We start from the raw sequence: 27,825 nt of genomic DNA on the forward strand, positions 1-27,825 counted from the left end.
CCCCATCCACTGACCACAGGAGACTAGGCTCATGTCAAAGATGGGAGATTTGTAATAGCATTGCAGCCTGGCACATATGGAGAGCTAGACGCAGCAAAGCCATCGAGGATACCCCCACTCCGCATGCAGAGTCCATCAAAAGCATTTGACTCAACATCATCCATACTCTCCACGGTCAGTGGGGGAAGTTGCAGGGTGGTTCTGACCGCATGCGGCAGCGGCGGGAAGCTTCCTTGAGGCTCTAGTGGCCAGGCCCTTTTCTCACTGACGGAAGTACTGATCTCACTTGGCATTATAGACCACCTGTCTGGTTACCCACCCCCCCCCCAAATGACGGAAGTAGTGATCTCACTTGGCATTATAGACCACCTGACCTAGGGGGGGGGTGCAAGATGCTAAAGGAGGAGGAGGAAGAAGACAAAAGAGAAAGGAAGAGGAAGAAAGAAAGTTATATTAACATCCACGAAAAAACCTAAGGGTCTATGAGACCATAGGTAATACTATATACTCAACCATGGAAGAACTGAAAAAGGAAATGAAAAATGGAAAAGCCCAGCCATGGAAGAACTGAAAAGGAAATGAAAAACACCAATATGTGTATACATCTAGATAGCAAATGATCCCTCTTTTAGCCACTACCAATTTCAGGGCAAAAAGAGGGTCAGACTGATGGGAGGAGGAGGAAGAAGACAAAAACAAAGACGAAGAGGAGGAAGAATAGGAGGAGGAGGAGGAAGATGAAGAAGAAGAGAGGAAGAGGAGGAGGAAGAGGAGGAGGAGGAGGAGGAGGAAAAAGAAGAAGAGCAGAAGAAAAGAAGAAGAATAAGAAAAGGAAGAAAGAATAAGAGGAAGAGGAAGAGGAAGAGGAGGAAGAGCAGAAGACAAAGAAGCAGAGAAGCAGAGAAAGAGGAGGAGGAGGAGGAGGATGAAGGCCAAGGCGAAGACGATGACCAAGACGAAGATGTAGACCAAGAAGAGGAAGAGGAAGAGGAAGAGAAGGAGAAGAAGAAGAAGAAGACGAGGATGATGATGATGATGATGATGATGATGATGAGACCACGACAACGAAGAAGAAGAAGGAGAAGGAGAAGGAGAAGGAGAAGGAGAAGATGGAGAAGAATGAGCACAAGGAGGAGGAGGAGGAGGAAAAACAAAAGCCTCTTTATAAGAAAAGAAATACCTGCGTTCTATCAGCATCCAAGCATAAATTGCTCCAAATCTATATTGATTCTGATCGTCCCTGATGAGCAAAATGAGGAGAGCGAGAGGAGAAGAAGAAGAAGGAGGAGGAGGAGGCAGAAGAGAGGAAACCAAAAGCCTCTTAGTAAGAAAACAATACTTGCGTTCAGCATCCAAGCATAAATCGATCCCAACACTACATTGATTCTGATCCTCCTTGATAAGAGACAAAATGAGGAGACCAAGACCCACTTACACAATTGAATGCAAGGAAGGATGCCTGACATTAATTCTCGGTAAATATGATAATGGTTAAGAATAGTTGTTCAACTCATTATTACACTCTGAAGGCTACCTGATGGTCTCTAACATTTACATTCAAAAACAAACATTAAGTAAACAACAATACCTTCACTTCAACTCATTATTACACTCTGAAGGCTACCTAACATTAACATTCAAAAACAAACATTAAGTAAACAACAATACCTTCACAAAGTGTGTATAATCATAGTACCATATTGGAATTGATGAAGAGCAGAGTACAAAACCTGATGGTCGACATATGCATAACCCTTCTTGATCAGCTTGACTGCCAAATCATACAGCTCAAGAAAATAATCACTACTGTATGTGATCTGTAACATAAAGTTTTTCAGGTCAGCTAGGTACATAGCGTATAATCAAATAACACAGAGAAATGATCTCTTAGTGTGTATGCTCATCTTAATTAAGTAAAGAAAATAAATGCTCAGTGGTTAGAGAGCGTTGGAGCTCATTGTGCAACAGCTTGCCCCCCTTCACGTTCTCTGCACTAGCCCCATTCCTTCCCACAAATCCCAGCCCTTTCCTTCTCCTTTAAGCACCCTGGCCTTTGCTTGCACCCCCTCCCCCCCAATTTCAACCCTTCCTTTCTCCTGCTACGCCCGCCCAACTGTCTGATTTATTCCTCTCCCACCCTACACTCACATCTTGCTTCTTGTCTGCTTGTGTGGTCTTCATTCAGCGTTTGTCATGAAGTATGTGGGAACATGTTCCTCATGTTATGGTTTGGATGTCACAAGATGTGGGAGAGATCTTGTTATGTCTTGTGAAGCCAAATCCGGCTAGATCATAGACCACCACATGTGGCTAGGTCAAGAGATGGCATTGAAGATGGTTGTGCATGACTAGATCAAATATTGCCATGATTATGGCTAGTTGTGCAGGAAAACCAAGTCAGCATATGGACTTCACTTTTCAAAAGTGGTAAAAAGCTTAAGAGCACGGGAATAAAAGAAAGTTTTCAAAGGTTTATGTTGTTCTTGCAATTTAAGGTCCCAAGTCATAGACATCTATAATAACACACACATTATTTGATTCTTGCAAGTGGATTTTCAGCAAAAATAATTTTGTGAAATTTGTTTGTTATGGCTAGGAAATGTGCCCATAATGACGAGGTCTCACCCAGTCACACGGATCCTGAAACAAAGCCCAAATGTGGAAGATATGGGCATGGGAAAGTTTGCATGGAAACACCCTAACAGGTGATTCGACGTGCGTGCAGCAACTTCTTTCACACTTCAAGCCTGGGCCCCTTCCTCAGCTGGGGGAACAGCGGCATTATTTGGCACTCCAAGCGCCGAGTGTGGCCTTCCCCCCCTCCCTTCTCCATGTAGCCTCCTACCCAGAAGAGTCGCCACCGAAGCCACTCTGTACATGTGTTGTCAACTCGAGAGCAGAATGTTCTGTTTTCGGCTTAAAAATTTATCTTTTCTTCTTCTTGTTCCTCTTTTTTTTGGGGGGGGGTGGGGGGGTAAAAAGAATGTTGAGATAGTGTGATAGTGTTAAGGTGTGTGGCAGATCATCAAGATTTTTCAAACAAAACAGAATGCTAACTCACCTTATAAGGTCTCCAACCCATCCAGTGAACTATTTCCTGGATGTGTTCAATATACTCTTTCTTTTCCGCTTCAGGGTTTGTATCATCATACCTGCAAATCACCGAAAGGTGGCCAATTAAACAAGTTTTCACAAGTTACAAGTTACAAGTTACAAGTTGCAAGTTTTCTACGGGCTCTGGCGTTCGTTGGTTCAAGTTCAGGTCTAGAGTTTCCCATGTTTCACCCGTCTCATTGCGGTTCCCTGCTCTTGGTTCTAAGTGTAGAGATAGCTAGTGTTAGCGGTGATCATCTTTCACAATAGAAGTGAAAGAGAACCGTATGCTCTGATACCAATGTAACTTGGTAGAACACAATGCTAATCAATATACTTAAATACACCAAGAATTAATGGACAACATGCTCAATACAAGAAGTAATTTGCTGAATTGACAAGAGACGCACAATGAGCCGGGACGGCCAGCCCCTCCCTTAAATAAAGTATATTGACCTTGGGAGAATCAAGTACATAGTGTCCTAGGCATTTCTAACCAGATTTCCATACCAATGCATATGAATATAGTATTGCAAACAATGTGGTTGTCGGCGTAGACTTGCAACTCACACTACCCTCTCAAGTGCCCATGCTCCCTATCATCTGCTCTCTATTGTTCCACTAACACATGGTAGTAACAATCTGCAAAAGAGTACATAGGACAATTGCAAGTAGAGTCGGTGACAATGGAAGTCTTCGCGATGGAAGCATTTGGAACGTTGAAATCTTCATTCTTTTGCAATCCTTCACAACAGAGGACTTTAAGAGGATGAAGGGAACCTTGGGAAAGCGTCCCCTATGGTTCAACTTGAGAAAGGAAGGCTGAAATTAGGGTTTTCAGCAAAAGACCAAAAATTACAGCAATATAAGAGCTGTTTCACTGAATTTCAGTCATTGGGAGAGTGTGGGAGAGTGAACACCACCTGGAAACACTCTTGGAAGCTTGGAAAATACACTAGCAAGCTTGGATATGGAGATGGGAAGGAGAAAGTGCAAAAACACACCTCATGAAGAGGGGCACCTACTTCTAGAGAGAGAGAGGGAAGAGAGATGATGAGATGTCCACCCTAGATGTCAAGTAGAGAGCCTTTTGGTGCAAGCTAGGACAGACACATGGCTGGTTGCTCCCTTTGTAAAATGGGGATAAGGTTTGGGCGGTGTGCATTGGGTTTTGTCCACCTTGGGACATCAGTGAGTGCAAACACAGGGCTAGTCATAATTTATAAGTGTGTTTTGGTCGCCCAAAACTTAATGAAGTGTGTTCAGTGTACACTCACTTACAAATTAATGCTAATTCCTAAGGCTAGGTTTTTGACCGGTACTTACCACCTATCACATGCCACATAACAATATCAATAGACAATTTCACATGTACGGTTCATGGGCAAGTGTTGCCTTACCCGGAACTACACATTAGTCAGGCAAGCATGAAAACAGCATGCAATTTCAATTGCAGACAAGCACATAAAGATGTTATGCAATGCAACATTGGGATGGACAATCCCGGTTCATGAGACAATACCAAAATAGACGTGCTCCAGGCAAGTACACGATGTACCAGATTCAAAGGAACACCAATCGTCTAGGCATTTCCAAGCATGTACTCATAGACACAAGTCCCGAAGGAAAGCCCAGTCCACAACATCACATGAGTGGCATCAATCCTCGGCATCTGCAATTGCCATAGACGCCAGTCCAATGTACATACATAATGAGAAAGCACAGGTGGACCAATTGGGTGGCCAAAAGGTGACAATAACAGTCCTGAAAGCTGAGGCGAGAGGGCCCGGAAGGGCCAGTACCTTTTAAACCTGGCCAAAGGATGCCCCTTCCAATAAGATCGAGTAAAGGATGAGCCAACTCATGTGGTGCACATTAGGGAACAGGAACATGTGGGACAGTTGTCCCATGGGCAAAGAGAAAACGCAGGAAGAAGAGTCCATAGCCTTAAGGGCTAAACTTACTCGTATGCAAGCTCTTCTTTATGCACAACAAGAAGAATTGAAGCTTTACCACCACAAGGATCCATTGGTACATATTCGTTTGAAGGCCAAGAAAGCTGAATCTTATATGGATCATAAAATGGCAATGATTGCTCAAGAGTTGCACATGCAACCGAGAGATGCAGCAGCATGTGCATACTTAGTTCATATGGAGGATGCCTACGCAGGAAAGGCAACCATCCCACGTGTATTGGTATCCCCATAGGTGCTCGAACAAGAACTTATGTCTAAGAGGATAAATCCTCATGCTATTGGAGAGGAACAATCGGCCACTTCACGCCATGCAAGTGTATCTTATGTAGCCCATGAATGCAATGGTCAGAATGTATGTCAAATGCCATTGCTGGCTGAAAATGTGCATGCACATCCCTCACAAGCACACTTGAGAGCATGAGTGGCATGAGAGATAATACCAGCACCAACAGAAAATTATAACCCATGTTGCATGTGTGAAGCTATATTGAGAGACCAATCTTGCCACATGCTTATAGGGCACATGCATCTATATGCCTAATGCATCACCTTTTGTTCCTAAAATGACGCCAGTCATCAGAGGGGCTGTCCCAATGGACAAACATGCAGGAAAACATGTTGAGATGCAGGCTAATGCATCAAAGTCTCATGACTTCAAAGCTGGAGACAAATCTATGAAGTTTGACACATATCATGGGGAATATGATGCATCAAAGGCACTTGCTTTTATTGCCTAGTTTGATATTGCTTTTAGTGATGAGGATTTCACTCAGAAATCCATGATCTGGCATGTAAGCATGTTAATGAAAGGCCCTGCTGTCCATTGGTGGCTCATAGAGAACCTCTCACCGAATCTTGTTAGATCATGAAAAGAGTTCAAGGAGTGGTTCTATGCCCAATTCTTGCCTCCCAATGCATTGAATGAGATAACAATGAAGTGGACTTGGGTGAAGCAAAATGAGGAGAAAACGATGAATGCATATTTGCAAAAGTTTTCGAAAGTGCTTTTGGAGGTGTCTCTATTCATGCATGTCACCGAGGCGAAAAGGAAGAGGAGGTTTCAATCATGATTGCAACCCGACTACAAAGCACGGCTTCAAATGTATTTTGGTCACACCTTACACCAACTAATTGCAGCCACCAATACCACCAAGCAATTGGAACTTGAGTTGAGTCGATCCAATAAGACTAACCCCTCATTTCAAGACAAAGAGAGGACTGCCTAAAACCTGCAAAATAATGGACAACCACCTTTTAAAAAAATCAAAACCAAGATAAAAATAGTCCAAAGGCTGAAAATAAGTCTTTACTTGCGGTAGCACCGAGCATATTGCAAATGCATGCCCAAACAACAAGAAGCATGATAATGCAAATGCATCAAAACCCAACGTGCATATGGTTCCGGATGTGCAGGGCAATACTTCGCATAATAGCAAAGACAGGGTTATATGTAAAGCTTGGGAACAGCTTAAGTATTAGTCCGCTTTGTTCATGTTTGATGATTGTGCAACTGAGAACTTCATGTCTACACAGGTAGCAGCTACTTTGGGTATTGGAGTGGAAGACATGGTCCTTAAATTGAAGTAGAGGTTGTCTTTGTTGGTAGAAAAGTGCACGTTATGCCTGTTATTGGCAAGTTGCGCATACACATTCAAGACTATGTAAATCATGAGGACTTTCTTGTAGCGCCTTTGACTGGCTGTGATGTAGCCTTGGCACACACACATTGATTCGTGCAAGGCTTACAAGACCAACAAGATCACCTTCATGCATAAAGACCGAGAGCATGTGATTGATACCATTCCCCTTGTATCTCATGTACAAATTAAGAAGTAACGAAAAAGAGTGTTTTTGCATATTTGATTTTTATATAGGATCATGTTGAAGAAAATAATGTGCATGTTAACACTCTTAGTAATGATAGGCTGAAATTCTTACAAGAGTACAATGATTGTTTTGCTGAGGAGTTACCAAATGAGTTGCCACCTGTACAACCGGAAGATCATTGCATTGATCTTGAGCCGAGTAACTCACCACCTAATAGCGCCTATCATGTAAGTGCATCCCAAAAAGAGGAGCTGATGAAGCAGTGAGCTTCTTAAGAAGGGCTTGGCTCAGCCAAGCTCTTCCCCATATTGTTCACCCGTCCTCTCGGTTCAAACGAAGGATGGATCTTTTCGTATGTGTGTGAATTATAGAGCTTTGAGCCTAAGAGCTTTGAATAGGCTCACCATCAAGAATCGGTTTTTGATTCCACGCATAGACGACATCCTTGACAAGTTGGATGGATCGGCATGGTTTAGCCGAATTGATCTCAAGAGCAGGTATCATCAAGTGCATGTGATGCCTCAGGATGTACATAAAACTGCTTTTATGACAACATTTAGGCTTTATGAGTATCTTGTTATGCCTTTTGGTCTTACGAATGCCCCGGCTACATTCAATAGAATGAAGGATTGTCTATTCCGTGGGTACAAGAAATTTACAAGTGTCTTCCTAGTCTTCTCGAAGACCGAAGAAGAGCATAGAGCTCATTTGGCTATTGTTTATGATGAACTCCGTAAGCATAAACAATTCATAAATGCAAAGAAGAGTGAGTTCTTTCTTGTCATAGATACAATATCATGGGTATATTGTGTCCAAAGATGGAGTGCAGATGGATCCTGCAAAGATTGATGCAATTCGAAAGAAGCCCGAATTGAGATCGGTGCATGAGATCCATAGTTTTCTTGGATTACACTCTTACTACCGCAAGTTCATTCGGCACTTTGCATGGATTGCCTCTCCTTTGCATGATTTGACAAAGAAGAATGCAATACTCAAATGGACTGATGTAGAGAGGGATGCATTCCACAATTGAAATATGCAACTACTCATGGTCCACAATTGATCATTCCGGATTTCAAAAAGCCATTCAGTGTGGAATGTCATACATCTGGAAATTGCATAAGAGCTGTCCTAAATCGAGACGTGGCTTATGAGAGCTATAGATTGCATGATGCAGAGCTCTCTCTTGGCATCTATGAGAAAGACCTCTTGGTTGTAATTCATGCATTGACTACATGGAAACATTACCTTCTTAGGGCCGATTTCACTGTGAAGACAAATCACCAGAGTTTGAGGTATTTTGTTACCCAAACTAAATTGTCGGAGAAGCATATGAGGATGGCCAATTTCCTCTCTATGTTTCTTTTTTAGATCTTGCACACCCTACAAAAGAAGAATGTAGTGGCAGATGCATTGTCACGAAAGCCGTATGTAGCAGCTATCTCGAATGCCTCTCATGGAGACTTGTCTACCATGCGTGATTTGTATTATACGGATGCTGATTTTGCCACTATTTGGGCTAATTTGATGGCTAGTCATGCACATGCCTCATATGTGATCAAAGAGGGTTATCTCATGAAAGATAATTGCCTATGTGTGGTGTCTGACATGAGGCAAAAGATTTTGGATGAGTGCCATGCTCCTCCATATACTAGTCATAGAGACATAATGCCTACTATGCACATGTGAGCGGTATTTCTTTTGGCCAAGTATACGGAAAGACAGAGAGACACATGTAAGTGCATGTATCACCTCTTAGAAGGTGAAATTTGATAAGCAAAAGGCACCAGCTTTGCTTCAGCCATTGCCTATTCTCACGCAGCCAAGGGAAAGTATTACAATGGGTTTCAATATGGACTTGCCACGGACCCAACAGGTAATGATGCTATTTGGACAATTGTGGACAAGGTTAGCAAGCAAGCAAGCTCACTTCTTGCCGGTCAAAGACCATCAAAGCTAAGCATATGGTTAAAATATATCTTCCACAAGTGTTCAAGCATCATGGAATGCTGAAGTCCATTGTGGGGGATAGAGATCTCACGACTACAAGTCTCTTTTGGTGAGCCTTATTCGATAATATGGGCACCAAATTGGACTTTTCATCAACTTATCACCCTCAAACAGATGGACAAAGTGACACTACAAATTTAGCCGTGTTGGATCTCTTGACAAGTAATGTGGCAGATTAGAAGTCTTCTTGGGAGAAGTACTTATCGCTTGTGGAATTCGCATACAACAACGCGACGCATGCATTTACGAGACAGGACCCGTTTGAGATTGTTTATGGTAAGGTGGTTTTACCACCCATCCTTCGCACAAAGGATGAGATATTTGCAGCTGATAAGTATTTAAGAGACTTGGATATAAAGGAAGGTTTTGAATGCATTGCCACATTTGATTATTGAGATGATGTGTGCCGTTGTGGATGCCCCTTTTTCTATGCAGGAGTTCAGTCATGTTATTCATGGCTTACCTCATGGAAAGCGTCAGGGGAGGATGGTCTTTCCCTATTCTTTTCATTACGAGATTGAGGAAGAGATCACATCGACTCTCCACGAGATTGGGACACACGTTCTATGCCTTCGTCTCTCACTAAGGGGCTTAACTTCCTTATCCCTAAGAGTGGGGATAAGACCTTGATTGGACAATGGAGACCTATCACCTTACCTAGGATTGCATATAAGATTCTTGCTGTAAGGCAATGAGCATTAGATTGCTGCCAATTTTGCAAGATGTCATTCATGAGACTCATAATGGATTCTTGCATCAAAGGAGCATCTTTGATAACATTTTCTCATTTTGGGAGGCCGTGAAATGGACCAAAGCGAGTAATCAGGCTTTAGTCATTTTGCTTCTGGATTTTGAGAAGGCTTATGATAGAGTGGATTGGGACTTTCTTCAGGGTACTCTTAGCCATATGGTTTTCTCTCAGAGATGGATCAAGGGAGTTTCATGCATGCATCGTGATGCCCACAGTAGTGTGCTCGCTTGTGGTGATAGAGGTGAGCAGTTTTAGATCTCTCGCTCAGTACAACAAGGATGCCCTTTAGCCCCATTATTATATATCATAGTCACAAAGACCATGGGCATCTTCCTCTGCTCCACTACTGGTATTTCTGGATTGAGGTTGCCTCTTCCTAGACAAGAGGAGCTGGTTGACTCTAAGTTAGCTGATGACACAGCCACGTTCTTGAAGGCCTCACACATATGTTTATGTTCCTTCCGTGTGGCACTGGAAGAGTTTTGTTTAGCAGCAAGGGCCCTCATTAACTCGCACAAATCTGTTGGTTTTTTGATTAGCAACTTGCCGAGAGTTGTTTGGGGTGCAAAGCTTGGTTTTACTTGGATCAGTACAGGATGCACTGCTAGATATTTGGGATGTGAGGTTAGGTTTGATGTTTCTCCTGCACAGCAGTTTGCCCCGGTGCTTATGAGTATTCGGAAGAAAATTCTTCATTGGATCTCCAAATAGCCTCCATAGCATTGGTGGCTAATCAAGTATTGCTTGACTCAACTTGGTTTATTGCCACTTGTTGGTGCTTCTCTTGTGCGTGCATTGGTCAATTGCGGAGGTTGATCTGCATTATTCTTTGGTCGGGTTTGGATGGCACCACAGACATAAGTGCCAGGGTAGCTTGGCTCAAAGTTATTCAGCCCAGACGAGAGGGGGGGCTAAATAGTACTGATCTGGATGTTCAGTGCAGGGCGTTCCATGCAAATACAAGGTTAGAGGTTTCCTACCATGCATTGAGCCTTGGAAGGATTTTTCTTATCTCCAATTTCCGGATGTACACCCGTGTTGGGAAAGATTGGCTGCCCAGAACACCGTTTTTGTTCATGGAGGCAAATATCAAGCACCATCTTCCCCTCTTATTGTAGCCATTGTCAGAGCATGGAGAAGCATGAGACCATTCTTGCAACAAAGGCTTCCTAAGTCTCTGGATGAGGCTGACTGACAACCTATTATGTGGAACGAGTTCATTAGGCATGAGGCCAGTCGGCCACTTGGTGCATCTCATTACATGCAGTGGTCAGGATGGGAGAGATGTGCATATAAAGTTCTTGCTTGGAAGACCTTTAAGAGTTTTCCAATGGATCGGAGAGCTGCATCCATTCAGCATCTTAGGGGCTCTTGCATATGTATTGATCACATTGATGCAGCTATATCGCATGAGTGGCTATCTGGGACCTTTCATGGAGATTACCATCAGAGATGGCTCGGAGTTTTTTCTAGGAGAATGGAAATCTGCAAGTCATTGCTCTCCCCGGCCAGGAGGCTGCATATTGCATCATCTATTCTATCATGCCTAGATGGAGATTGAGATGTAGCATGGAGGGGATCATCCCAAATACTAGGCTTAGTCCAATGAGGATTGTTGGTCATTCGGGGAAGCACTGATTCATTGATCCTTCTCCTCAGATAGTGACTCACGGCTCTTGGTGTTTGTGGTTGTATGGTGGCAATTCTATTAGATATCTTCAACGGGATCAAGGTGAGTGGGAGTGGATTGGTGCCTCCGATCCATTGAAAAACCTTCCTTTTATCAGTTTCATGGTCCGGAATGCCAAGCTTCTCATCACTCGACAGATGCATAGGATTCCTAGTCTCAAGCCTCTCATCACTCCAGAGATAGAGCGTAGATATTGGCATCTAGAACAGGTGAAAATTAATGTGCTGAAACAGTTTTGCCTTGGAAACTCAAGGACTTGGCTTGCAATCTGCTTGAATCCAAGTTCAATGCATGGTGTTGGCCCAAGTTGGTTATTTTCTTTATCGAAGTTCCTAAACCAACTAATTTATGCAAGTTTGGAATAGGTATAAAATATGAACACTAAGAAGAAAACAAGAATTAACCATAAATTTTCTCCGGCGTGTCCTAACAAGAACGTGGACTGTGTAGTTAACTTAAACCAAACGTTCACACCATAACCGGTGCTACCCTCATGCTCACCGCCACCTCCAATGCAATCGTTTTTCTCGCACAAGACAACAAAGCTAGTGCCCACCTGTACAAGCACTTTCTTTTTATTCTCCTAAATCCAACATTCTCCCTCCTTCCTGAAGCTTGTCAGTGCATTTGTTTTGATATAAACCTACAATCTCATGTGTTCATTATACAACAAACCAAAAGGGAAGAGTGCAGACACAACTAACCTCAAATAGCAATTTCCGCCTCTTTCTCTGGCCAGTCCAAAATTAACAAATAAGGCCTGCAACCATTGGTGAAACCAGCAGCTTGAGTCAGCAAAGCAGAAAGAGTTATTCGTTACTGCATTAATGTTCAACACAGCTTTTTGTAAAACTGGGATTATCATATGGAAATGAAATCCAGTATATCCTCTTTGGTTCTCCAACAGATCCAAAAAAACTCTGAAAATTTTAACGAATAAATGTAGCGAAAGACTGCTATACAACCAAGAGTCAACAAGTATTAACTTGACTAGGAACTTATATACAGACTACAGCAAATGCAGTAATGTCCACTCGTAGTGCTAGAATCAGTGTGTTCACTATTATTCGTAAATAATACAAAACATAATCTGCATCCACTGTCCACATTTCCCTCTCTTCAATCTATTTCTGCACCCACTTCTTCCTATGAAACTGCCTCCCATGCCACCTATTTTTTCTACTCTATCTTCTAGTACTGCCTTTATATCACTTCCTTTTCCAAAGTGCACCTCTCCTTTTCCCTCCTCCATGATGCTCTTCCTCTGATTGCCTTGTTGTGGGCCTGTGGCAAAGGTCCATAACTTCTGTCCACCTCACCAACTGCACCTGTCCAGCGCAACTGCCATGTGGCAGTACTTGAAAAGCCCAATGCTACCCACGATCCATTTGCCGCTTGCCTGCTGCCGCCTGTGTGCTATTGCCCGAGCCGACTCCTATCAGCTATTGCCGGTGGATCTTGACTACCTAATAATGCTGTAGTGTCTAGCTGATAAGCAATTGACAAAATGGCTCCAATGAAACCATATCCTCTAGCAGAACTTCCTGTGGTGAAGACACATCCGTCGGCATGCGCTTGTGTGGTACCAACCTTATTGAAAAAACACCAACTCGCAAAAGAAAACATTTCCAATGAAACGTCCTCGTGTGAAGACATGTCCACTAACATGCCCTCCTGCAGTGCTGTCATGACATCAGCAGCAATCAACAGCTCAGAAGAATCCTAGCCAAGAAACTGAAGCAGCCGCCCCTAAAGACATCAGCAGCAATAAACAACTCAGAAGAGTCCTCCTGCACTAGCCAAGAAACTAGAGTAACCACCCCTATAGCCAAATATCCTCCAACCCCTGCAATCAGCAACCGTGGAGACTCTCCCTAGCTGGAAACTTCAGCCTGTGCCCATGTCGTAATGCAATTCTCCACCCTTGGTGTGCAACTGACCCGACAAACGAAAAGAGCCAAGACACTTACTCATGCAATCCTTCCACGATCATCCTATGGTTCTGAAGAAGCCTCATCGATTCTCCTAAGAAGAAAACATATCCAATCACAAAAATGACATGCCCTCATGCGGTGAAGACATCCACTAACATGCCCTCCTGCAATGCTGCCTTGAGAGGCAAGCCTTAGTAAGTATGCCAAAGTATGTATTAAGTCTATAATAACAAAGTCATCAATCAACAGCTCAGAAGAATCTTCCTTCACTAGCCCAGAAACCGAAGCAACCACCCCGTGCAACCGCAATTGTGAAGACTACCCTCAGAAACCTAGCTGGAAACATCCTCCTGTGCCTATGTCCTAATGCAATTCTGCACGCTTGCTATGCCACTGAGCCGAGAAACGAAAAGAGTTGAGACACTTTGACATGCAATTCCTACACAACTATCCTATGGTTCTGAACACAATCACAAGAAACGTGTCGAGTTTTGAGCTTTTGAGGGTTTTTTTTTAAGGTTCTGTCTATCGTTATAAAAATCACAGGTTTCAAAAAATTACACACACACACATATATATATGTATATGTATTACCTAGATGAATCCACATGCCCAAATTCACCTTTTAGGAAGGTGCATGTTATATACTCATGGTAGTCAACCCACGAGACTATATAACTATCAACTCCATTATGCATAGTATGGACTAGATACTATGACATCCCCACTAACATCATCAATGCCCAATAGTGGGTGTAGAACTCTGTATCAAGATCATAGCAGCCAGGTACGGGACGGGACGTATAATACGGCAAAGTATAATACGTGTATAATACGTCGTTTTTATCAAGCCAAAATAAAAAATGCCATTTTTTTTTATAATAAAAAACGTGTATATATATAGATATATATATATAATGTATGTACATACATACATGTCACACACACACACACACACACACACACACACACACACACATATATATATATATATATATATAATGTATGTACATACATACATGTCACACACACACACACACACACACACACACACACATATATATATATATATATATATACACACACACATACATACATACATATATACATACATATATATGTGCGCGTGTGTGTGTGTACATACATATATGTACACACACACACACATGTATATATACACATGTGCATATACAAATATATGTACATATAGACATAGGTGTTAACATGCATACATACATGAAAAACATCAAAAAAGGTTTATATATATATATATAAATATATATATATATATATATATATATATATATATACACGTGTATATACTCATATATGTACATATACATATAGGTGTTAACATGCATACATACATGAAAAGCATTAAAAAAGGTTTTTATTAATGTATGTATTAGAAAAAAAACATTCAGTAAGTTTTTTATTAATGATAAAAAAACTCGCATTTTTTAAATAAAAAACGTTTTTTACGTTTTTTTTTTTGAAAAAATTTAAAATTTTTTTTCACGTTTTTTATCAATTGGACGTTTTTTATTATAAAAAACGTATAATAAAAAACGTCCCGTCGCGTCTAATATATAAAAAACGCGTTTTATAGTTGCTATGATCAAGATATGCTCTCACACGCACTCCACATACACACACACATAAGAGCATATATTCACACAAAGCCCTTCGTACTGAGTTTCTGTCAAACCTCCGGAGATACAGGGCAGACTCAACCATAATGAAGCCTAGCACTAAGGAAAGTAGCAAATAGAAAGAATTAGTTCAGCAAATAAGTAGTTGATAGGGCACCACTTCAGATAGAAAGAATAAGCAAATATGTATATGTATATGTATATGTATATGTGTATGTGTACGTGTATGTGTATGTGTATGTGTATGTGTATGTGTATGTGTATGTGTATCTATACATATATATACATACTTACATACATACATACACACACACACATATATACACACACATACATACACACACATACATACAAACATATACAAGGGCACTCAAGTTGCTACTACAAAAGGATCTACTCAAGGAAAACAAAAACAAAAACAAAAACACAACAAAAATTTTGAAAAATGAGAAAAAAAAATCACAAAAATTTCGAGACTTCTCTAGCCAAGAGGTTTTGAGGATTTTAAGAAACTTTTCACTTTGAAACTTTTTGAAGATTTTGAATGGACGAAATGCGTTTTTTGCAAATATGGTTCTAAAAGAAGCCTCCTCGAACATGTCCTCAGACAATCCTTCACAATGTGTTTAGTGGAGTCACACTAAAACATTGACCGGTAAGCTCCAAACTCCCCTTGAGAGAGTCATGTCTGTGTCACTACACCATTAGAACTTTGTTATCTTCCAAGGCCGTATCTGTCACATGCACTCTGCACTGTAGTGCATGGTGACAAGATGGCTCATCATCAATACATCATTGTACAATAGGACCCTTTAGGATATGAACTTGTCGTATGTCATGGCCCCATTGTAAGCCCAAGTCTGGGATATATCACGCACGAGCTACATAGGTCATTCCTCAACCTTAAGAGTGTCAGTCAGTCAGTCAAGTCCCTTAACCCACTTGAAGAGAATCATTCATGCATGTAGAAGTAAGTAGAGGCTTTAGGGTTTGCATTAGAATGCATTATGCATTTGCATAGCATTCATCTCATGTGCATGTGAACCCTTGGATAAGCCTTGAATAAGCATTATACCACTTATCCACATTTACCATCCAGTTGCCAACATTTAATGCCAAGTCTGCCACCTTATTTAGCATATTATTCAGCATTTATCAAATACTCTAATCGTGTAGCATTTATTAGCCCAGTCAGCCATATCTGTAACCAGCCGACCAGCTATATTCCCTCATATAAATAGCAAGCATTTCTAATCATTCTTTCATCTCAGCATTCAGCAATTATAGCATTATCAGTTGGAGCATACAAGTATTCAGCCAGCATCATCAGCATAAGAAAGAAGCGCTTCAGTCCAGCGTTTCTCAACCCGACAGCAGATTTCAGCATTCATATCCTTCACTGTTTTCTCCATCCTCCTGGTTGAAGGTAAACGCAGCATATTCAGTCATTCCTCTTGCATATTCACAACCTAGAACATTCCCAATTCAGCCCCTTTCTTAGCCACAGTTTGCAGCCTTCTGACAGGCCCCTCGGAAAAGTGCATTGGCTTTAAGATTGGACATCATTGGTGCTTCTACAGCAGTGTACAGTCTACCCGACTCTTGGTCTTTCGAAAGTCTTGCGTTTGGCTTATCTACACTCCAAAGTCAGTCATTCTCTTCAAAGCAATAAAGCAAATACTCCTAGCAATAAGAGGGGGCCCTTCAGTGGGTAATTTGGGACCCAATAAGATGTACAAATCCCTCTATCTCTCTCTCTCTCTCTCTCTCATTTCTTAGAGTGTGAAGTGATAAACTGAATTGCTAAAGACTCACGGAACTCGGGATACACAAGGCAGTGTGAGACTTTGTGTGACAGGATTCTACATCGACGCATACAGTAGCTACATGTTACATTGGTATCAGATTCAGCTTGTCCACACACACACCGCATCCTACATTGGTATCAGATTCAGCTTGTCCATACACACAGCATCCTAGCATGAGAGCATCCTTGGATGGTCGTACTTTGCTTCGGCACGACCGCCGACTTAAGAAAAATGTCTACAAAGGAGAGTACACATCAGCAGGAAGACGTCTCTCTCAAAGGAGACCATGCTCTTCCACCAGTAGCAAATACCATGGCTCTACTCTCAGCACAAAACCAACTTCTCATGGAGCGTCTCAAACTCTTGGAGGCTACTGCAACAAAACCCACTCCACCAGCTACCGCCGACTTCATATCTCTTTCAAATGGAACAACAAAGCCAAGAAGACGAGGTCAAACGACAGCAACAAAAAGCTGAAGCAGAAGCAAAAAAGTAACAAGAAAAAGAAGACATACGAGACTATGAGGAAGCTCAACGCAGACTTGAAGAAGACCAGCCGCAAAGAGCAGAGCGGTTATTTTCACCATTTCTTACAAGATTTGAGTGTGATTCTTATGATTTGGAGGTTTTACATAATCTTGAATAAGTCTTGATAATCTTTTTAAAATCCTACCCTATTCCATGCCTACTGCAAGCCTCTTCATCAATATGGCTCCATTTGCATTAGCTTTACTTTCTATGGTGAGATTTTAGGGTTTCTTGCTATTTCTTGCAAGCATTTAGTCTTTTCTCTCATAATCTTGCCTTTTTCATGCTTAATTACAAGAAACTTGACCTATTGCATGAATCTTTACATATTGCACAAGCTTGGATTGATTGAAGGGCTTTTCCTTGATCATATGCATAAATCTTCATCAAAATGCATGCTGCCACCAATGCGGTTCAGCTCTTACCTTCTATGCATCCCATGCCATCCGTGGTGTTTGATGCTAAGCAGGAAGGTGAGGTTGTAGCCACACAAAAAAATTTATCCGAGCTTATGGCTCTGCCAAGGACCGCCAGTTTGTAGTCTTATTTGACATAGGTAGTTCTGAGCATAGTTATTACGAGGCGCGCCTCTAACAGTTTGAGGCGTACGAGACGTACGACTGCCTGATCGAGGCGTCCACCCAAAAAAAAAATACTGGTGTGAGTCTTTAGACGAGAGCTTTAAGGGCCCAAGGCAGCCCCTCTCACATACACACTCTCTCCCCCTCATTCTCTCCCTCCCTCCCTTAAGCCTTTCTCAAGACCCAAAGTTCAAAGTTCAAAGTTCAAACACACTAGGATGATGATGTTTTTTATACCCACTTTTGAAGCTCTCTCTATACTCTACCGGTTCATTTCAGTTCATTTCATTTTACTTTGTATCCTTGAATCTTGATGATGTATCCAGATAATGAGGATGGACTATTTTGGTCTCATAGGTCATTTTGGCCTTTTGCAGACGTTTAATACAGCTTTCTTTCTTTCACACACACACTCTCTCCCTCTCTAATACACACCCTCTCTCTCCCTCCCTCAAGGCTCATACATACACACTCTAGTCTCTCTCTCTCTCTCTCTCTCTCTCTCTCTCTCTCTCTCTCATATATAAAACAGACGCCTATACGAGTCTTTCGAGGCGCGTACCATACCTGCCTCATACCAAACGCCTCTAACAACCTTGGTTCTCAGGACGCCATCTCTACCCAGTTGGCTACCAAAATGAGTTGTACATTAGTGGCCTATCATTTGGAGATGGACACGTTTACACCTAGTCTCCGCACCCACATATCTCAAAAGGCACAACACTTTCCTTTTCCGGTTCAAAAGCTTCATTAGTTTTTCTAAGACTAGGCCATTAAGAATTATATGGGTACTACTACCTTTCCATACCATAATGAAAGGTGTGTGAGGCTAGTTGTGTCCTTGTGGGCTATTCAAAAATCCCATAATGTAGAGTGTAGTTTCCTATCCCAATAGTTCCTATTCTCATTCACCGTTTTGATTAGAATTTCTTTTCTAATATGAGTGGTTGTGACTTGGATTGGCCATTTTCATAGGGGGGAATATATGGATTAGAATTCCTCTCGAAATCTTATGGGTCCTGACTAGGCTTAGCCATTTGCCTACGGGACAATATATTGGGGAACTTTTGTGCACGACCATGTGCTGTTCCATCAGTTTCCTGATCACCTCATTTAGGAAGTGGGTGTCATTTTCTCGCCTCTTTTAGGGTGTGAGATGATCTTAGAAATCTAGTGGTTTTGTAAGCCCAGCGGGGCGTCCTGTGACAAATTCAACCATGTGTCCAAGAGATAATGATAGAGAGAGAAGGGAATAGGGATCTTGCATAGTACACCACACTAAGCGGGAAACAGGTCTTGCCTCCTTTCAAGAATTTATTCAAGAACAATTCACGTGCACGTTGGCCATGATCAATACAATCAATGAATACAAAACAAATAGATATGCCGATATAGAATATCCAAGTCAATGTCAATGTTGAGGCACAAGATCTCGGCATTTGCTACAAGAGAGATTCAAGCCTTTTTATACTTGAAGAGGGCTCTGCTTTTTGCCAAAAGCTTAACCAAGCTTGTGCTTTTGCCTTTTTCCCTTTTCTTTCCACTTTATAATAAAATATTACTCACTTTTGTCAAAGTTCTTTAACTTTGCTTTTCTAACTTCAAGGCCTTGCTTTTTGGCCCTAGAGCTGCTTTTTCAAGAAGAGGCCTTTAGCTTTTCGATCAAGCTCAATCTACTCTTGATTGTGGTGCCTCTAGCTCGCAATCAACCCCTTTTTGCTTTCTCTTGCTTTTTGACCAAGACTGATGCTTTTTCTTGAGCAAACCGTACGGTCCCTGTCCCCATGCCTTCTTCCACATTGGTATCAAAGCATCGGTTTCTTTTTGTGTCTAAGAAAAGACAATTTTTGGGCATACAAAAATTTGGCTAAGCATACAAATCACACAGCATGAGCGCTCACACTGAGCCTCTTGAGCAGGAGAGGCACATACAGAAGGATCTGCTGGAACTGCTCATACTCCTCTTGAGTAAGAGAGGGCATATGCAGAAGGGACTATTGGAAGTGATCATACAGAACTCGTTGATGTAAGGTCTAAGTTGGAGGCCCTGAGGCATCAAGTTAGACGCTATCGTGATGAGACAGCAGCATGGGGGTCTTTGAGAAAAGAACCTGATGTACAAAAAGTTTTGAGTACAAAGAGGAAAATTTCACTAGATGATGCAACCTTTGAGGCTATGGCAACAGAGATGGGATATAAAGATGCTCATGACTTGGCTATGTCCTATTTAAAAGCACGAAAGGATGTATCCAAGGACTTCACTGAAAGGAGGGCTTCTCGCTTGGAAGCACATGTAGACTCAGGTGATTCGGAAGAGGCTATATCTCATTCCCATCAGACCGTTTCACGCTGAGAGCGTTCCCATCATGCTGATTCTACTCGATCTACGAGTACCACTCCGGATTGTGGAAAGAGGACTCGAGATGAATCCCCTAACTCTAAAACTGATGTGCGTGGGAGATCTCATTGAAAGAAGACAGCTAAAAAGTTCAAGTCACTGAATAAGAACATTACATTTTAAAATTTCTTTGGAAAGATGAAAATTACCAAAGCTCTTGCTATGATTCAGCAATTTGAAATTGCTTTTTGCAATGAAGACTTCTCGGGGAAGTCTAAACTCAGGATACATCTAAAAGACATAGCTAGTGATTGGTGGATGGCCAAACTTTTGACACTTTCTAATAAAGAGAAGAAAAGAAAGTTTGAGTCCCGTTTGCATCCGATCATTCAAGAGAGTCTTGAGGTGTATCCGAATCAAACTCTTCAACAGTTAACACATTCACCTACTGTAGCTGAAAAAATACACATAAAACAGGACAAATCTAAGCATTTTCAGATTCTTTCAAGGGTAAGAAAAGGTATGGATATGACCAGAAAAAGGGCGGACAGCCCTTAAAAAGTGATCACAAAGATGCCCAGGATGCAAAGGAAGGCTCGTTCAAGAAGCTGGGGGACAAACGTAATGATCATGGGGGCTATCAAAACAACAAAGGATAGATTATGTACGTGATGGAAAATGCTTTGGATGTGGTAGTAAAGATCACATATATCCTAAGTGCCCACGAAACTCAACGAATGCAAGTACTAGTACAAAAAAGCCTCATGTAAATGCTGTGTTGGATGTACAAGGAAACACAAGACACACTTCTACTGAGAGACTCATAAGTAAAGCATGGGGACAATTGAAAGATCAATCTCCATTATTTCTCTTTGATGATGCATCCACGCACAGTTACATTTCTGTGCAGAAGGTCGTTGCCATAGGGCTGGATGTATCAAATTAAGGCACTCAAATGGATGCAAATGCAGCTTTTGAGGGAAAAAGAGTTAATGTAACGCCAATTATTGGCAAGCTCCGCATTTCACAAACAAGGCTATCTTGATCATGAGAGTTCTATGGTTCCTCCTATCACAAGCTGTGATGCTTTGTTGGGAATGCCTTGGCATGCTCGGATGGAGCCAAAGAAAACATACAAAGCCAAGAAGATCAGTTTTATACATAGCAGTAGAGAGATTGTTATAGATGTTGGTACTCCAGGAAGTACCATACCCATTGTCAGTCATGTACAGGTCAATAAAGTAATAAAGAAATCAGCTTGTTCTTACTTGGTTTTTATAAGAGAGTGTTGAGCATGAAAGAGTGAACGTTGATCAACTAACTCGAGAGTGTGTAGACTTCTTAACATCACTATAGTGATTGGTTTCGAGATGCATTTCCTGGTGAGTTACCACCTACGTGTCTCGAAGATAACCGTATTAATGAGATACTAGAAAGCACACCACCCAATCAGCCTCCATACAGGGTAAGTGCTAGTCAAAAAGAAGAGATTATGGCACAAGTAAACGACTTGCTTAAGAAAGGATTGATACAACCCAACTCTTCTCCTTATTGTTCACCTGTCCTATTGGTGCAAAAGAAAGATGGTAGTACATACCAAATGTGCATGGATAATCGTGTTCTTAACAAGGTGACAATAAACAACAGGTTTCCCATTCCACGTATTGACGACATTTTGGACAAGCTGAAAGGTACAGCTTGCTTGTTGCAGCCAAATTGATCTCAAGAGCAGGTACCATCAAATACGTGTGGCACCAAAAGATGTACATAAAACTGCCTTTCATACGCAGGTTGGACTTTATGAGTTTATGCTAGTACCATTTGGACTTACCAACGCACTCGCCACATTTAATCGTATGATGGACAGGATTTTCAAAAAACACCCACAATTTATAGGTACTTTCTTTTATGATATCATTGTGTTTTCCAAAGATGAGGAACAACACCAAGAACCCTTGGCTATTGTATTTGAAAAGCTTCATAGTCATCACAAGCTCTACATTAACGATAAAAGAGTGAATTCTTTTGACAAGAAATCCACTATCTTGGTCACATTGTATCCAAGGAAGGGGTACGCATGGATCCAGCCAAATTGCAAGCAATTAAGGATTGGCCAGAGTTGTGAACCGTACATGAAGTTTCAAGTTTTATGGGGCTGTGCTCATATTACCGTCATTTTATTAAGCACTTTGCTGAAATTGCTTCATCATTGCATCATTTGACTAAGAAAAAGATTATATTTCAGTTGGGAAATGTACGTATCATCATTTGGTCCATCTCCATTTTTGGAGCCACTTCTATGGGACTGTCACTCCATAAAGCGGCCAGATTTGTACCATGTTCACATGTGGCCAGGCTAGTGTCCCATGTGAAAGGGTCAATCATTTGGTGTCACATGGACGGGAACCAGTTGTGTATCATCCTTGTGTGACCAGTTTTGTGCCATATGAACGAAAGCAGCTTGCTACAACCCGTGTATGAACAGGATTACGTCTTATCCATGAGACTGTCACTCCATGGTAGGACTGAAATTTGTGCCGACCTTGTCTATGGGATTGTCACTCCATAGAAAGGCCCGTGCTAGGATTTGTGTTTTGCCTATGGGATTGTCACTCCATAGGAAAACCAAGACTTCACATTTTTGTCGGGTCAATTTTGTGCCCGACAAGAAATCTTTGTACAAGTTTCATGAAAGGGAGATTTCATCCATTACATGTGTACATGCATTTATGTTTGCATGCATAAACTTGTTTTCCCATGACGTGTTCTCATGTATTTACCTGCTATGACGTGTCAGTACACTGGACGGGGACACCCCCAGTGTACCATGGATGTGCTGTCTGCTGACGAGTTGTTGTGACGTGTGACCAAGTGGTATGTATTGACCTTTTTGGCCTTTCAAATGTAAAATCCTTTAAGTATTGTCAACCTTAATAATTATAAGGTTGTGTGTTCACACACATTTTAATATTGGCTGGACATTTGCTCTCATGTGGATGCCCAACATTATTAATAACATTATAGTTATTATTGCATGAGGTAATTCTTTTCCCCCACACGTGGAGGGTTAATGGGAGTGTAATTGAAGCAAAGTACCCAACTTGTTATTCTCAACTGTACTCATCTGCATGTATACTGTTTGTATCCGCCAGTTTGTACCGGTCTAAACTCGTACCAACTCCACCCGCCTATTTGTACCCGCCTACGAGTACTGTACTTGCTGCAGAAATTGTACCTGCCTACTATCCTTGAACCCGGCTGCTGTTGTACTGTACCTACTGCAGAAGTGTACCCGCCTACTGTTTGTAATGTACCAACATTGTACCCACTTGTAGTACCTGATGTACTTACTATGCCTTCTATACCTACATCTGTACCAACAGTACCTATTGTACTTACTATACGTGCATCTGTACCAGCAATACTTGCTGTACTTACTGTACCAACATCTGTACCAGCATCTGTACCAACAATACTTGATATACTTGTTGTACCTACTATACCTGCAATACCAGCTGTACTTGTTTGTACCAGCTGCTTGCACCAATTAGGAGTACGTTAAAAGGGCATCATGATCTTCTCTCCTGAGATCTGAATTGAAATCTTTGCCAGGTACTTGCTTCTATATTCTTTTCAAATTCAGATAAAATTAAAGTTAAATGTTGTTTTTACAAGTTGTGTGTAGACAAACATCACTCCCAGTTGCCTTCACCATGGAAGGCCACCGTGATAGTGACTTTTTCCCATGATTACCTTGACCGCGCCCTCTCGTTTAGAGGAGCCAGTGAAGGTCAAGTGGGTATGAGTGTGTAGGCCTCCCGTAGGGAGTGATTACATTGGTATCAAAGCCCGGTCGTCTCTCTTTCTCAAGAGGAGACACGGTGTTTTGAGATCGGAAGCAAACGCAGACACTTGCCTCAATTGACAGCCAAGGCAACCCTTTAGTAGTGCCAAATTCAAGAGGCCAGTCCAGTGCTTCTCGTGATTCTGATGCATTGCTTGGAAGGCACAAGCCTCTTGAGAGAGATTATGACAATGAATTGATGGGACAGCCATCCCATGGAAAAGAGCCTCTACATGAGGATGAGCCAAATGCATTGAGGGTTGAATTGAAGCACATGAAGAAGCTTTTGCAGGCAGAGGAACAAGAGTTGAAATTTTTGAATGAAGATCTCCATGTACAAAATGTCATTGAAGCAAGGAAAGCTGATCCTATGGTGATATAACCTTTGAGTCCATGGCTCGTGCAGTGGACAAGAAGCCAAGGGAGTTAGCACTCTCCTATCGCATCCATTAAGGGTAGATCTTAAAGAAGGAGAGGATGCGGAGTTAGTATTCAAAAATCCGCCTGGTTTGAAGCAAGGAGACCCAGTATCTCAACGGTTGAGGTCTTTTATACACAAGGAAGAGATATCAGTCACTTCTCGCCATGCATCTACTCCTCATGGGACACGAGGTAGCAAGTATGTGCATGTTGGAGCTAGTGGGCGACATGTTGATTTTGATGTATTTGAATATGTATGTCTTGAAAGATTATGGACTAGAGATAGTGTAAGATGATAAGCATGACTTGTGATTGCTTTGTTTTGAAATGAATGATTGATATGCATGTGTATGAAAGATTGATATGCATGTGTATGATGAGACTCAACATAAGATTTTGAGATTCGGACCGACTGTCCTTAGACAAGGAACGCCGAACAGAGAACGAGATTTATGCCCTCTGGGAGCCATACGGTAGAACCCAGAGAGGACGAGATTCAAAAAGAGGAATACTCAGGAGAATAGCCGCGATGTCCAGTGTGGAGGTTAGGTGAACGGACATCGGAGAAAGCCCTAGATTGGCTGGATTTTAATCATTATGACTAACTATGTTATCGAGCATGGTGATGATGAGATAGAATCTTTGAGATAGACACATACATAGTGATTGATTGAGATGATATGTTTTAATATTATGTGAAGGTTTGTTTGAGATTCTACTATTCTTTGCTTATGTGATAAGAGTCGTAGATATAGCATGCATGCTTATTTTGCTATCTTAGATGATTGATTTGATTGTATTGCTATGTAGAAATAGCAAGATTAAGTGAGTTTAATGTTTTCTTAGATTAAGTTGTTCGATTAAGATATGACTAGATTCGAGATCGTCTCACTTACCAAGAAAGATGCAAAGTATGAATGGAATCCGGAGGGTGAAAAAGCATTCCAATGGCTAAAGAGAATGTTCTCAACTGCACCATTGGTAACCACCCCATACTAGAATGAAATATTCCATGTATATGTAGATTCTTCAGATAAAGAAGTGGGCAGTGCACTGATTCAGGAGAAGAAAATGAGGTATATGGAACCCATTCATTATGCTAGAAAAGCCCTCACAAGGGCGGAGAGGAACTATAGCACATTTGAGCGGCAAGCTCTCTCAATGATTTGTGCTGTGAACAAGTTCCAAAACTACCTCTTGGGAAACAAATTTTCCACGTGGACCATCAAGCCCTCATTTATCTGGTCAACAAAGCTTTTCTCGTGGGAAAATTCACCATCCAGCACATGCCCGGGAAAGATAATGCGGTGGAGACAAAGTTGGACCGTCAAGTTCACGAATTGCTGAAATTTGGTTTCATACATTGGGGTCTCCCATATTCTGTGATGGGATCTGTGAAGCCTTCCCATGCTAACACTTTTGTACATGCTACGATCATGCTTGGTATATCGAAGAGGGTAATTGGAGATTCTTTGGTTCTTTCTCCGCCACAGTCTCATCATAAATTGGATGGCATCATCCAATGTCTTGCTTCGATTATTCATGATCTGGAGCTCATATCCATCACCCAATCAATTCACAAAGAATCCAAGAATGATAACAGGATCCATGTGGGTTGCTTGAGCCTGCAACTCTCTAAATTTCTAAAATTTATGCAAATAGGTGTCAAAGGCATATTCTTCATTTCCAAGCTTTTAAACTTCGGTACTATATCGTACTCGTCCTTGGGTACTAGATTGTACTCGTCCTTGGGCTTCACCCGTAACTCTATCCTTTAGATAGGGGCTTTTGCTCTCGGGAACCCTATACCAACTGTATCTTTTTCTCCTCAAGGAAAGAATGGAACTCGAAATGTGTACCACCACCTCTAGAGCCAGGAGTCAATTGACTCCTAAGTCCCTTGCTTTTTCTCCCTCGTGTAGAGCCCTATGTAGGGCTCTGGAGTAAAAGATGATACTAATGCTGTCCCATCTCCCCCTATAGCCACCAAGCTCGGCAATGTTGCTTGCAAAATAACAATGGTGTTACTAAGGTTCAAGATCTGCTCTACTCACACAAGGCCATGCTTGCATCAAAGTCCACTTTAGTGACTAAGTCATTGACAATCACATCATGATCGTAATGGTCATCCCCAATCTTGCCCATCCCACAATCGGTATGTGCTTCATTAGCCATGATAAATCCCAAGCTTACCTGCTACTACTACCCAAGAGAAATCTGACGTGCAGTGTAAATCCAAAAATCTCTATAGAGATGAAGTGTTGCTAAATCCCGTTCTCCCACACTTAAGAACAAATCCCGCTCTTGAAGCTCGCTGGGTTTTTTCAGCCCTCTTTATGTAACTCCAAGCAGATCAGCAAGGATTTCACAAAACACTTGACCATTAATGCGATTAAACACTTACATGGGCCGCATCATTAAACATTTGCCAAAGGATGTCCATATAAAAACCAATTAAGAAGACGATTGCCCAATGGCTGAAAACCATAATGCAATGATTAAATACCCTTGTCTTCAAAATTTCTTCGCGATGGGAACCTTCAAAACAGTTCCCCACATCCAGTATACGTCATGGGCAGCCTGTGAGAGAGAGAGAGAGAGAGAGAGAGAGAGAGAGAGAGAGAGAGTGAGTAGCCAGCATTAGGACAGCCAATAGCGGTAGAGAGCAATAACCTTGGAGTAGAGAACCACCAAGAATAGAGAAGAGTTGCCAACATGGTAGAGACTAGTTTGCAGCAATAGAGCCTGCTCGAATGAAGAGAGAGGGCTCCAATTTATAGATTTGGGACTTCATGAGCTAGAATGACAAGTAAAAGCTATAATGAGCTGAGATGACAAGTGCTTCGTTCGGCAAGTCTCCCCATTTGCTGATCTTGCAGACGCAATGACGCGAACGAAATTTCCATTGGGGGTTGTCCAAAATTAATAACGCTCCTAGATTTTAGGAGTGTGATCCTTTGTATTCCACCTTATTAGAAATGTATGTGAGCACCATGCAGAACCATGTTTCAATACTAGATCTCTCCCAAATCCCCTCGAGAGCTCGCCATACATGCTTTCCACTTAACATTGAGCTCCAAAGCCAATTTGGGTGTCCAAGAAACCATCTCCAGCACCTAGAACAAGCTTCACGCGCTAGATCTTTTATATTGGATAACCCTGTGAGGGCAAAAGGACGAAAGGACCAGATGAACAAGAGATCAGAGCAAAACAACGCAGCATGGAATAGGTGAGTGAGTCTATATATAATGGTGAGTGAACATATGTACAAGAGCCCTCTAATGTGAGGTGACTCTAAGTAATAGACCAGTGCAAAAGCAAAGAGGGTGTTGAAGCTGAAGCACATTCGGTAACGAAGGCTCGCGTTAATGTG

General features: G+C 41.7%; 1 protein-coding gene across 2 annotated transcripts in view; it reads right to left on the minus strand.

Annotated features, from left to right (window-relative positions):
• Positions 1-27,825, minus strand: part of OVA9 (glutamine-tRNA ligase, putative / glutaminyl-tRNA synthetase, putative / GlnRS) — a 75,293-nt gene that overhangs the window by 29,544 nt on the left and 17,924 nt on the right. For both annotated transcript variants that reach the window (XM_086810642.1, XM_086810641.1), the window contains exons 10-12: positions 12,052-12,107; positions 3,062-3,152; positions 1,731-1,817 (exon numbers count right to left, since the gene is read on the minus strand). In XM_086810642.1, coding sequence (XP_086666768.1) covers positions 1,731-1,817; positions 3,062-3,152; positions 12,052-12,107 — 234 coding nt within the window. The remainder of the gene's footprint in view (positions 1-1,730; positions 1,818-3,061; positions 3,153-12,051; positions 12,108-27,825) is intronic.

This window comes from Cibotium barometz, chromosome 16 (genome assembly GCF_041138505.1).
Source record: "Cibotium barometz isolate CiBa-2024 chromosome 16, ASM4113850v1, whole genome shotgun sequence".
Classification (NCBI taxonomy): domain Eukaryota; kingdom Viridiplantae; phylum Streptophyta; class Polypodiopsida; order Cyatheales; family Cibotiaceae; genus Cibotium; species Cibotium barometz.